At 40.8% G+C, this 12,745-nt stretch overlaps 1 protein-coding gene across 2 annotated transcripts; it reads right to left on the minus strand.

The window, feature by feature from the left end:
* Positions 1–4,892: 4,892 nt before the first annotated feature.
* Positions 4,893–10,482, minus strand: LOC308364138 (cellular tumor antigen p53-like). 2 transcript variants are annotated; one of them, XM_080837153.1, is made up of 11 exons: positions 10,365–10,482; positions 9,865–9,972; positions 9,695–9,731; positions 9,385–9,573; positions 7,292–7,475; positions 7,049–7,161; positions 6,632–6,741; positions 6,242–6,390; positions 5,940–6,010; positions 5,344–5,447; positions 4,893–5,247 (listed from the first exon to the last, which is right to left on the minus strand). In XM_080837153.1, exons 2-11 carry the CDS (start codon positions 9,912–9,914, stop codon positions 5,148–5,150), a joined length of 1,107 nt encoding a protein of 368 aa, XP_080693279.1. In that variant the 5' UTR covers positions 9,915–9,972; positions 10,365–10,482; the 3' UTR covers positions 4,893–5,147. The 2 variants fall into 2 exon arrangements, with proteins under 2 accessions (XP_080693279.1, XP_080693280.1); XM_080837154.1 differs by lacking the exon at positions 10,365–10,482 and having other exon boundaries at positions 9,865–10,050.
* Positions 10,483–12,745: the final 2,263 nt, after the last annotated feature.

Consider the following 12,745-nt stretch of genomic DNA (forward strand, 5'->3'; position numbering starts at 1 on the left):
TCATGTCTGTTTCCATTTAGGCACCCATGACTCTACAATGTTGGTATGGGCCTATATTATTGACCATAATCATTAGTTCGACTACGACTTTATTTAGAAGTGTTATCACTCTTATGGAATGATATAATTATTATTATTAAGTGAAAGAATAAAATATCGCAACAAAAGGTTTTTCCTCAGACCTAAAATGGCTGTCTAAAAGTACAAATAATGAGCTATTACACTGTTGATACATTGCAGAACTCTAAACGAATTATGAAAGAACTCTTAATCGTCATAAGATATTCATAAAAGTTTACCTAAACCTCAATGTTTTGGAATTGAAATATTCGAAATTGACATGCATGATCTTGGACCTCTCTGAGCTAAAAGCACATGTTCCATGTTAGCATGTGGCACCAGCCCTCTGTAACTGTCCATATCAACTCGAGTAGTCTTAAAATGGATGTCGAGACTGACACAGATTTTAAACAAATGTATCATGAATGCTTATATTGCTTAATATTCACTTAAGGTAGTCGAGCTCTGCAGTGTTGGAAAAAGAATACATTTCCAAAAAGAGCAGTTGAGCACCCACCTGTCATTGCAGACACATGAAGCCATAGATGCATAACTTTTTTGGGAATAAGGAAAAGAGCAGGTTGAGGGAAACATATCCATATTGATTTCTGAGCCCTGTCTACATTGACATGACCTCAGGTCTTGTTTGCAACTTTTATGTTTTCAGACGGAAAGGGCGGTTGGGGGAGGCATCAGGCATTTGAGCTCTATGTCCCATCAAATCAGAATAAAAAACGTCATAAAGGTGGTCTGAAAACGTCATGGTCTTGAAATGTTCAAACGGATCCCAAACAGACATCTTTTTCTAGGACTAGTTTCTTATTCTTCATTAAGGATAGTGAAAATGATAGGATAGTTTAAAACAAAACATAGCAATGATGATTAAAAAAAACTGGAGCAGAGGTGGCAAGACATTTAGTAAAAAAACAGAACTTGATTGTAGACGAAGCTCGTGGCTTAATTCCTGTAAAGTAAAACAAATAATTTATCCGAACTGAAGGAAAAAAGCAGAATAACCAACCTGGTCTGAGCTCAGACATCGCAGTCATCTGTCCCCTGGAGGCCAGATCATTCATTCATTCGTTCTGTTACTGGTTTCACTTTCAAACTCCCTGGATGAAAATCACACTAAAATCCATCAATCGTATAGTTTCCATCATTTATGTACTGTTACTTCTGTCATCTATGTATTCCACAAAAGGGTGTTCAATGATGTAATAAAAAAATACTTTTTTTTCTCCCTTAGAGCCTCTCTCCCTCACCCCTCCTTTTCTGAAAGTGCAGTGTCAACTTCCGCCGGCTGCTGCTGCAACGGACAGCTGGTATTTCAAATTCAAATCTCCTCCCTATCTATTACGATTCCTCATCATCTACTCTTCTACTTGTATTTATAGAGAAAGAAAGCTTTTGTAATTTGCTGCATTAATATCGTGAGAGGTTGTGGATGAAGTCCCTCCGAAATTGTCACATGTTCCTCTCCACATCACTGAACCAGTTTCAGTAACTGAACACGCCCCCCTCTCTAGTGAGAGATGTCTCTGCCAACAGTATCAAGAGAGCTCAAGAGAGTGTGAGTTAAACAAGCTTTATGTGTCAGTTATTAGATGTACCTTTCTTTCTTTCTTTCTTTCTTTCTTTCTTGTGAGACAGAGATAATAAACATTAAGTAGTAAATGCTAGTCTGAGGTGTGTCCTGATACTTCAACTAACAGGATTGACAGAACTGAGAAGGCATGCCGGGTGCCCACATGACACAGGTTTCTGGACAGTTCTGTTTATCACGCAGTTGACAAAATGGCGGATTATAGAGAATGAATGGTTTCTAGAACAAGGATGTGTGAGGGGGAGGGGGGAAGTGAGTCAACTCTCTAACCACAATACACACCCACACCAATAAGAGACCAAAATATGACATGATTTTACTAAGGTGGTTCATCTCTCGGTATCTAAATCAACATAAGGCTTGACTGCTTTACGAATTGGCCAAGAGGGGACATTTCCCAAATAGACATCTATGTGATAGACTAGGCTCTGGAGATTTAAGTCAAAATGCTATAATGCTCATTCACAAATTCAGAATGTGTGCGAAGGAGCGTGTTAAGGGTGCAGGCTTTGATTCTGGCAAAGGGTTGTTGATATTAGAGCTCAACAGTGTTATGTCTGTTAGTCTACAGACGAGACGTGTTCCAAACTAGTTGTTTTTTTATTCAACACCGTACTGCTGTTTAATCACTGTCACTGCTATCTACACATACATAGTGTTATACATCTGAAAGCGCATGCCTAACTCTACTGAGCATGCTGGGAACTGGAGTACTAAATAACACCACAAACAGCATACCAAATACACATGTTGTTTGTAGCTTTGCCTAAACTATTTGAACACTCCTTTTTAATCAGTTAAACTATGGTACTAGGCTGGAGAAGAAAACACACCTACTGTGTGGCGAGTCATTGTAATTTCTTATGGCCATCAATGTCAAAAATAAAAAATTACATACAGTAGATGACAAAGCTTGCATTCCAGGTGTCTCAGATGTGGCTTGCCACCAAACAGCTCACTTGGAAGACAGGTCAGGCTCATTAGCATTAGTTTCCCCTGACAAACTTTCAAAAGTACACATCACATTTTTGCCAGATGTCTCATGTCTCAGATGTGGATTGCCACTAAACAGACACACCTAAGTACATCCCAAATTCAGGAAAATACTCTTCATTGCTCGCCTGAGCTTAGCTAGATCTTTATTTATATAAATAAATATACAGCAACAAACTGCACACACTCTGTTGCATTCTATAAAGTGAGTTTGTTCTGCACCTCTGTTCCAGGGGTCTCAGATGTGGCTTGCCACAAAACAAGGTAAGAAACATAACTAATTTCCCCTGACAAACTGCCAAAAGTACACATCACTGTGATACATTTTTGCCAGATGTCTCATGTCTCAGATTTGGCTTGCCACAAAACAAACACACCCAGGTACATCCCAAATTCAGGTAATTGCTGATAAAATGTTTGAATTATTATTTAATAAAAATGTGGTATTGTTTTATATGATTTTGAACATTATTGTTTTTATGATTTTGATTATAATGTAAACTGTTATTCTTATTTCCCTTAGTCTGGAGCTGGATCTGTAGTGCATCAGGTACTGTTTTCCCACTAGTGCAGAATATTTATTGTTGTGTGTAAGCTTTTTAAATAGCTTTTCATTTATTAACAATACTAATTTGTATTAATGTATAATGCCTATGTAAGCCTCCTGACACATCATGAATAACAGTATAAAAAAACATAGATCCTTTGGTATTCTAACCACAGGTATATGACTGGTTTTCCTATACAGTCAACGTAAAGCTGGACATGGTCCTACGACCGCAAGAAGGTGCAGGAGGCGCATTAGTAGACAGAAGTGTCCTACAGCGTGCAGCGCTTCGACGGTTGGCGTCCTGGGCTGGGAGGGTATGACCATAGGCCGCCACTATTGGGAAATAAAGCTGGCCAACAACATCTACTGGAGGCCCTGAAGAGGGCTACTGGGCGCTCTTATTCACTGTCATCTTACCCAAGGGATGATTGTGGACTATAGGAGAAGGCAGGAGGAAGAGCATGCGCCCCTATACGTCAATAGATCTGTAGTCGAAAAGGTCAGTTGCTTCAGGTTCCTTGGGGTGAACATCTGCAGTGATCTCACCTGGTCTGTTCACACGAACCAGGTGGTGAAATCGGCCCGGAAACGCCTTTTCTTCCTCAGGAGACTGAAGAAGTTTGGTATGGAATCAGTCATCCTCACTAACTTTTACAGGTGTACTATAGAGAGCATCCTGACTGGTTGCACCACAGTGTGGTACGGGAGCTGCACAGCCAAGGACCGTAAGGCCCTACGCAGTGTGGTCAGGTCTACGGAGTTTATCATAGGCAGGGAGCTTCCAGCCCTGCAGGACATCGCCCTTCCATACACGATGCATCAGAAAAGCTGACAGGATCCTTAAAAACTGCTACCATCCATCCTATAGACTTTTCCCCTTTGCCTTCTGGTAGGCGTTACCGAAGTATTTGATCTCGCACCCGTAGATTGGAGAGCAGTTTCTTTCCAAGGGCCATCAGGCTTTTAAATGGACAGTGATACAGTCTTGCCACCTTACACCTTACATGTTACAGTTTTTCTACTGTTGGCACTACAGTAATATTGCGCTACCTGATACCAGGCACATCCGATTTGTCTTTAGGTTAGTATAGGTATATAAGGTTAGTTTAGGTTACTTTATGTGTATTATATGTTTAGCAGATGGTATTGTATATTTATTTTGTATATTTTGTAGATTGTTTATTATATGTGTAATTTATGTTTTTTTAATGTTATGCTATGGTAGGTTGTTGTGCAGTGTCTCGTCCTAAGAATGCCCAGTCTGACTCTGTGTATCTGACAAATAAATACTTGAACTTGAATTGCAGTAGTCTCAGTGAAAAATGTGGGCGGGGGAAGTGGTAGACCACTGCTCTCCCATGCCCACATCCACGGCTGAAGTGCCCTTGAGCAAGGCACCTAACCCCTATCACTGCTCCCCGGGCGCCGCCAATGGCAGCCCACTGCTCCGGGTTAGTGTTACTTCACTTCACTGTGTGTGTGTGTGTGTGTCACTTCCCTGGATGGGTTAAATGCAGAGGTTAATTTCAGAGTGTGTGTGTCTACACCACCTCTGCCATAGAGAGGACTTTCACTTTCACTTTTCACTTTCACTAAAGCCACATGAGAAGGGTCTCGCACTGAAATGCTGTATGCTAACCAGTGTTCAAGTACATGGTTTTGGTACAGAACAGACGCCACACAAAGGAGTATTCAAAACATTTGTAATATAAAATACCAGACAAAAATACCAAAAAAATGCTATCAGGAACAACCAATTTCTTGTTTCATAAAACAACCTCAATACATCTGTAACGACAAGAAAATGTATGCAACTCTGAAAAAAATGCCTGAATGACACAATGGTTGAATACAGTAAGGGAACGATGCCACTAAAAACACTGTGTATCTCGTGGACACGGTTTTCAAGCAGTCATTTTGATAAACACATAACTCCTGTTATTAATCAGAGTCGCTTTTTTCTTCTTTCACAAGACGTCTCTTTCCTCTTTTTGGTTCCATGGTGTAGCCATCACGCTCACGTTTGTTCCCGGCTTTAGAGCTGCTAGGACAGTGACAAGAGAGCGGTTAACAGATAACAATAGATTTAGAAAACATCCTGGTAATAAAGAAAGACACGGCTCAGAGGCATGCTTACTGTTTCTGACGGTACTTCTCAATGTCGCTAGAGGGCACCAAATCATTGAGCTCCAAGCTGTCGTTTATCTTCTTCAACATTTCATAGCGTTCCCTTCCCCGAACCTGTAAGAATGGCACAGTCATTTCAAAACCAAACGTTCTTTCAAGAACTGGAACTCACTGAGATTTAACACATCTAGTACCTAAAAGGACATGAAGTGTGTCTCAATGATTTCAGGAGTTTAAAGTGGTCGGATCTCTGTGCAAAATGGCCGACCTAATATCACACATGCTTCACCAGTCTCTGGTAATGTCAGTCATTTCCTACTGCAACTACTTGATGATGTCAGTGCAATTGATATGCAGCAATTTCAACAAGGTAACTTTTCTGTAGGTAATTTAAAATGTCTAAAGAACAAAATCTGATAAAACGACATTCAAAATGTATGACTAACTGGTTTTCACATCAGTGCTAGTGTTCAAATGCTCATATTGGTACTAATTCACCAAACAACCTTTGGAAAATGTATTTCACCCCTCATGTTATACACCATCTTGCCCCAAAATAACACATTTGACATCAGTTTCTGAGTGTGTGTGTGTGTGTGTGTGTACCTCCAGTTTGAATATCTCCTCCTTCTTGCTGCCTTCAGGTTGTGCAGCTGCCTGAGGCGCCTCCTTCAGACCTGAGTACAAACACAGGGTGTGAGCTACCCGCCTTGTTCTCCGAGCATCCCATTTATCTGTCTTTTGTCAGTGAAACGTCCGCTCAGGTAACACTATAAGAAATCATGCAGCTTCACACTTTTAATAACTACAATCCAGATGATTTTTTTTGTCGAAAATCTGATAATCTGAATTCATCAGTAAAAAACACCATCTTTAAATCCTTCCTCCGGCATAGGCCCAATGCTTACTGCGTTTGGTGGGGGCAGCGGTAGCCGTAGCCTTGAGTGACGACTTGGCCTCTGGGATTTTCCTGAAGTTGGTTTCCTCTGTTTTGCGGTCCCGTCCAGGACAAGCGCAGACTCTGACTTCAAAAGAGCGACGGCCGAGGACAACTCCCCTGCAGATCACAAGCAGCAAAAAAAGAACAGTGATGAGTGACCCCAGTGTGACCCATGTGGTATGGACAGGGGAAAGCAGGCTGGGGAGAAATGGTGATTATATAAGAAAGTTGTGGGAGAGGACCAAGGGTGGGTTAAAGAGAAGAAGGGTTATTTTTTCTCACTCTGGACCCTATACATTCACCTGCATATACAATCCCCCACCCCACCACACAGCACACACATGCACAAAGTACTCACTCTTGTGTTTCCAGTGTGACAATCATCAGAATTGCTCTGCGGTTCATCCCTCCCATACAACTGCTGTTACACATGTAATTGTAGAGTGTGGTGGTGTGTCCACAGCCCAGCTGTAAGCAAAGAAAAGATAAGCAAACAAAACATCACTATTACACAAAAAACACTGGATAACATCTGCTTAAGTTTAAGGTTGGTATGGAGTGGAGATTCCACTGTGTCCTGAAAGGTGAAAAGAACTTTACTACATCTTTTGGAAGGATGTTTTAAACTAAAATGAGAGAACAGCGCATTTCACACATGGCATAATCAACACCACACCAGTTTTTTAAATATTAACAAATTATATAAGAATATAACAAATTCGTAAGGTCTATAAAACTCTTGGCAAGGTCGTAAAGAGAAGAGCCAGGAATTCACCTGAGGTTGCTCATAAGGGACCACTACACTCTGCCTTCCGGTGTTCAGGTTCTGCTGGTAGTCAGCACGCGGATTCCCCTCCACCCGGATCAGGTGGCTGGGAGGGGCTGGGCCTGAAATTCACAAGACAGGACAGGGCAGACAGAACTTTACTCAAGAGTCCAGGAATCGCATCACACGTAAGACAGAAAATACAAGCGTGGAGAAATGTGTGTGCTGGGGGTAGGTGGTAATAATGTGTACCATCGTTTCCTGGGGTCCTCTCGTGATGAGGGCATCGCCTGACCACCTCGGCCACGTGCTCAGACTTCTTGTAGACCGCAGTGGCTCTCAGCACCGAGCCTGCCGGGGGCGGCTGGCCCACCACCATGTAGACGGGGCAGGTCTTAGCCAGCTGACAGTACAGCTTTTTTAGGTCTGTGGAGTACTGTGGAAAAGGGCCATAGGTTACATGCATTTATATATTACGTTTTTATGTATAAAAGCATATATAGGGTTTAGTTTCTTTCAGGTTGTCCCCATCATGTTGTCTTAGACCACCTATCAGTTTAGGTTCTTAGCAGTCGACCCTAACTGAGGGGTATTCCAAGTACATTTAAGTTAACTAAAAGTGGTAAACCTAAACCCTATGGCTTTGTTTTGCAAGGGGAATGAGCCCATAGGGCTCTACCATTAAGAGGTTTACTACCTACTCGGACTTAACTTACCGTGGTTTTTCACTAAACCACGTACTTGGATTACCCCCCTGATGTGTTAAACCGTCACCACCATCATCCACAATATTTCATTCACAGACATCATTGTCTAAATACACATGAAACCAAAACATCAAAAGGTAAACACGTAATGAAAAAACAATGGATATGAACAAGACAGAAATAACAATGTCATATAATCGAAACAAAACCAAAGGAAAAAAACCTACCACTGACATAGTAAATATACAACACTTCCACACATGTATTCCAGATACAAAATAAATACAAACTCTTACCACTTTGAATCAAACTGTTTTCCTCTCAATAAAACTGATTCTAAAATACACAATGTCCACTGTAACATCAACAGGTTAAATTTGAGGTCCCTTAACATTGGTGGTAGTCGATAGAAAAACTCCTGTTAATATGCTGTTAGAGACACGCCCCTCCCCCACCCCACGTTCAGCAGGCATGTCAAGGCATGCCTCGACACTGACTGCTGATAGAGAACAAGAAGAGTGCTGGAAAATGATTAAAACCTGGCAAAATTCAATATAGTCTGAATTTGAATTTTAAATGAGCACTTGAAACTTCTATATTAATATCTCATATTGATCAGTTGACTTTCATAAATGCTTGGAAATGTCTTTCTACTGCCAATATCACCTTGTTTGAATTGCAAATGAGAGAGACTTAAAGTCTACCCCACACAAATGCTAACACCACAGTGTGTGAGTGTACACATTTGTACTAATTAACATACGATTTCCTGTGTTAACGTGGAATCCCAACATTCAGCACTCAAACACACACACACTAGGAAAATCAGAATACTATGCAGGGATTCTTTTATAAGTGGAGATATGAAGGTTCAAAAGCATAAGCTCAATTAAAATGAGCAGTAGATAAAAATTCACCAAAAATATACGTATACAAGAGGGCGGGGAGGAGGGTGGCGCTTTTCTCAAGCTGCCGGTGCAACCATGTATTTCCATTGGACTACCTATTCAACAACATGCCTGAATTGGCAAAAAAATAAATAGAATATTTATTACTGTTCAGCGATGACCCTCATCTAAAAGTTTCTTTTGTGTGTGAGTTCCAAGACCCCCACTGCTAAACCAGAAGCAGACAAAGGACCAGGAGTCATGGACCTTAGGCATTAAATATTTTCCCAGGTAAGAAATAAACTCTTTTTACATTACAATGCTTATTCTGCACTATTGGTGTTACTATTTACAGACACTGTGTGTGTGTATACTGAATATATATATATATACACACATCATCATAGATAGTGAATTATCCCACAGAATCAATGTGTAATGTGTCGCAGAAAATCTAGAATTCAAAATGTGCTACTTCTTAATTTCTTTCACATTTCGTATTCAACCGCATATTAATATATGAGGACTATGTTTAAACCACACCATTTCAGGCCATTCAAATTAGGGTAACTCTAGTCAAATAGCAATGTTAGCATGTCATACACAATAGTTTTTAGACATGCAACTATTCTCTACTTTTCTTAGACTAGGTTCTTAAAAGGACGCAAGGAAGAGGCCTTCAAACCTCAAAACAAGGTAAGACATATGTTTTAAAATCATTGAAAATGAACTGAATATCAGTTAAACTCACAGTGCAGGTCACAGACTTGGCATAGCTGGACTGAGGGAAGCTAAGCTGGAAGCCATGCGCTCCGGGGTAGTCGGTCGTGATGGGCACTGCGGAACATGGTGGAGAGCCACCACCCAGGGTAGGGAAGAATGGTGCGGAATCCTGCAGCTGCTCAAACACCTGCTCATCAAACTGTGATTCCGTTAAGTACTAAAAAAAACACCAAGAGTAAGTATTCATTTCTGCATGAAGGTCAATTATGGCAGAAATACATGAATGTGGTTGAGTATTAAGTTGTGATGTCATGAGGTTCACTGTCATGTCTACTTACAGATGTTTCCCAAGGCACATCTGGAACAGGTGGAACGCTGCAAAATTGTTGAAGTTAGTAAGGCAAATGTACTGGCCTACATTACGTCAAATTAAATATGACAGCATGATGACTGCAACCATTAACACATGCAACAACGCAACTAAGATGCCAAGCAGACGGTGCCTCACATTGAGTTCCACAGGTCCTCGAAATCCTGAGTGTCCCCCTGATCGTTCATTGTGGCCCTTTGCCCTGGTATATTTCCAATAGCTAGGACAGAGGGCCAATCTAAGGAACTTAGAGAAGGGAGAGGGAGAGTTGCAAGGTACTGGGTTAAAGAAGATCCTTATTGCTACTTTTTTCATAGCCCTAGCTACAATTGTACATGTTTAAGTTTTGCTGCACATGGACTGGCGAGTTTTCTGGCAATCTCCAGGTCATCGTCGCAGCAGGTTACTGATACACGAAACGGAATCAAATGAATTAGTGCACAACGTTACTACAAAAGTCTTAAACTCTACTACCATTACCACCACCAGCTAACAAGCTAAATTAGCAAACATCGCCTGCGACCTGTCTGGGTGCTTGACCTAAGAAATTACGTTATGAGCTACACATAATTTACGAAGTCGCAATAAACGCAGGACAGCAAACTTTTCATACAGCGTTTTGAAGAAAAAACTATTACCTTTTATGTTCTCAAGAAGCCGCCCACATACCGCAGTTCCTTCCCAGTGTAAAAATGTCGACTCCAAAACAATTTAGTTTAGAGCGCACGCTTCCTTAGGGGATTCCCGAAAAGGAGGTACTTCAGTCACATGACCACGAGCCAATCAAGTGACCGAACGAGTGCACGTTCTATCCTGTGTGTCGTCGTGGATGTGCGAAATTCAGGTGGCTTGTATACTAATAGCCGCTTTCTCGTGTCATTCAAGCTCATACTATTTCGATGACGGGCACGCACAAAGCCTACCGTTTTGACATTTTTGAAGTTGCCAACTTTCAAGGCTTATTTTGCGTGAGAATATGGGACAAAAACTGTCGAAACAGGAGTATTTTTGCTGGTGAGATGCATTAGGGCCAATTGATTTTTTTTATGGACGAAAAAGCGTGAGAATTGCCAGCCTTGAATTGTGCATCACTCCACTGCACCTAATGTTAAAGGCACCCAGTGCAACTTTCGAGGCTTAAAAATAAACATTCAATTTCTAGTATTTTTTTAAGTTTCAATAGGCCCTAACTCCATACCATTACATATCGACATTCAAGGAGCAAAGATGAGACGTAGTTGTGTGGTGAGAACTGATAGAAAATCGTAAACAACAACAATCGCCGCCATTTTCCACCCAAATCTTTATTTATTGGTGCCACCAATAAATAAAGCAGGATTCCAGTCAATGGAAAAATGGCCTCTCCCCACCGGCGATTGTTGTTGTTTACGATTTTCTATCAGTTCTCACCACACAACGACGTCTCATCTTTGCTCCTTGAATGCCGATATGTGTAATGGTATGGAGTTATTGAAACTTACTACGTGTAAAAAAACCCACTAGAAATTGAATGTTTATTTTTCGAGTCTTAAGCCTATTTGCACTGGGTGCCTTTAAGGGTCGTGACGACATTGTCATTGGTTTAGTGTGCGTATGAAGGTCAACACCTTAAGTTCCTAGGAGCCCACTCATCAAATTACCTCTCATAGTCTGCCAACACCTCAGAGATAGTCAAAAAGTCACCGATTACCGATTACACTTCCCGAGAGTATAGGCTACTCAGGAGAAAGCAGCCCAAAGTGTAATCTAATGGTGGCCTTCTACCGCACCACTAGCCTATCGAAAGTGTAATGACCTACTGCATCTCGGCGTGGCCTAGGCTACTCCGTTGCACTGCGGCACACAAGAGAGAATTCCATCGTGCAATATTGATACACCGATCAATTTATTGACGGCAAGTCACTTATGTCATCTCAGTCACCTACATGTGTATTAAAAAAAATGTATGTATGTATTGCAGTATGTATGTATGTATGTAATGTATTGATTGTCAAGCAGCTCAGGTAAGTACTGTTACTATCTAGCCTATTTCTTGTTCATCATGGACTATATCTATACCACCGCACTTTACATTTACATTTAGTCATTTAGCAGATGCTTTTGTCCAAAGCGACGTAGGCTACAACAACTCTTAATATACTGTTTAGCTAATTGTACTGTTTTTAGTGTGTTGTTCTATTGTTGTGTTATATGTAGGCCTATGTTGTCCCTCGTCGCATTAACTGGAGCAGCGCTCCACATGTCGTTTTGCGAAAACAATGCCAATAAAGGCTTTTCTATTCTAGCCTATTCTTCTTCCATGGAATTGACATAATTTGACGATGGCATAGGATACGGCCGTAACCAGGGTTTAAAACAATAGGTCCGGGAGAAGGGGGGAGTAAGGTATAGGTAGCTATATTAATATGCATTTCTGAAGGAAAAATGAATCGTACACTAGAGCATCAAAATACAAACGCCTGGGTGTGAAATATGACTAAGTCAAGGTAATTTGTTTCCATAGAAGAAAAGAAAACTTGAGAGTAACCTTTAGCTCTGCAGGTGTCATAGGCCTATACTTATATTAATTTCCAAATGTTGCTTTTAAATGTGTAGGCCTACTTCGCCTACATTAAACGTTTTAATCAATGGCTTTTCTAAGTAGCCTACTACAAAATAAATAGCCTAGCCTCAATCATGGCCAGAGTAGCGTATGTGTATAGGCCTACGCATATGTAGGCTACACATGTTTCATACACTAGCCTACTTCAGACGCAGAACCAGGTAACTGCTTGAACGTTTCTTACAGATAATGGCACAATGATCATTGTTTGACTAATGTTACGCACTGTTAACATAAACTTTTAAGGGGTTGTTGAAAATTAATGAAGGAGTATAAATTAATAAAGAAAAGTAAAAATAATAAATTAAATAAATTAAAGCAAGATTAAAGCAAGTTGCAAAAACGAAGTGGTCGTTGTCTGTAACTCACCAGTGCATCGTTCGAAAACGGATGAGTAGGCTAACGCCTGCTCTGCCC

Source organism: Sprattus sprattus (assembly GCF_963457725.1).
Source record: "Sprattus sprattus genome assembly, chromosome: 1".
NCBI classification, from domain to species: domain Eukaryota; kingdom Metazoa; phylum Chordata; class Actinopteri; order Clupeiformes; family Clupeidae; genus Sprattus; species Sprattus sprattus.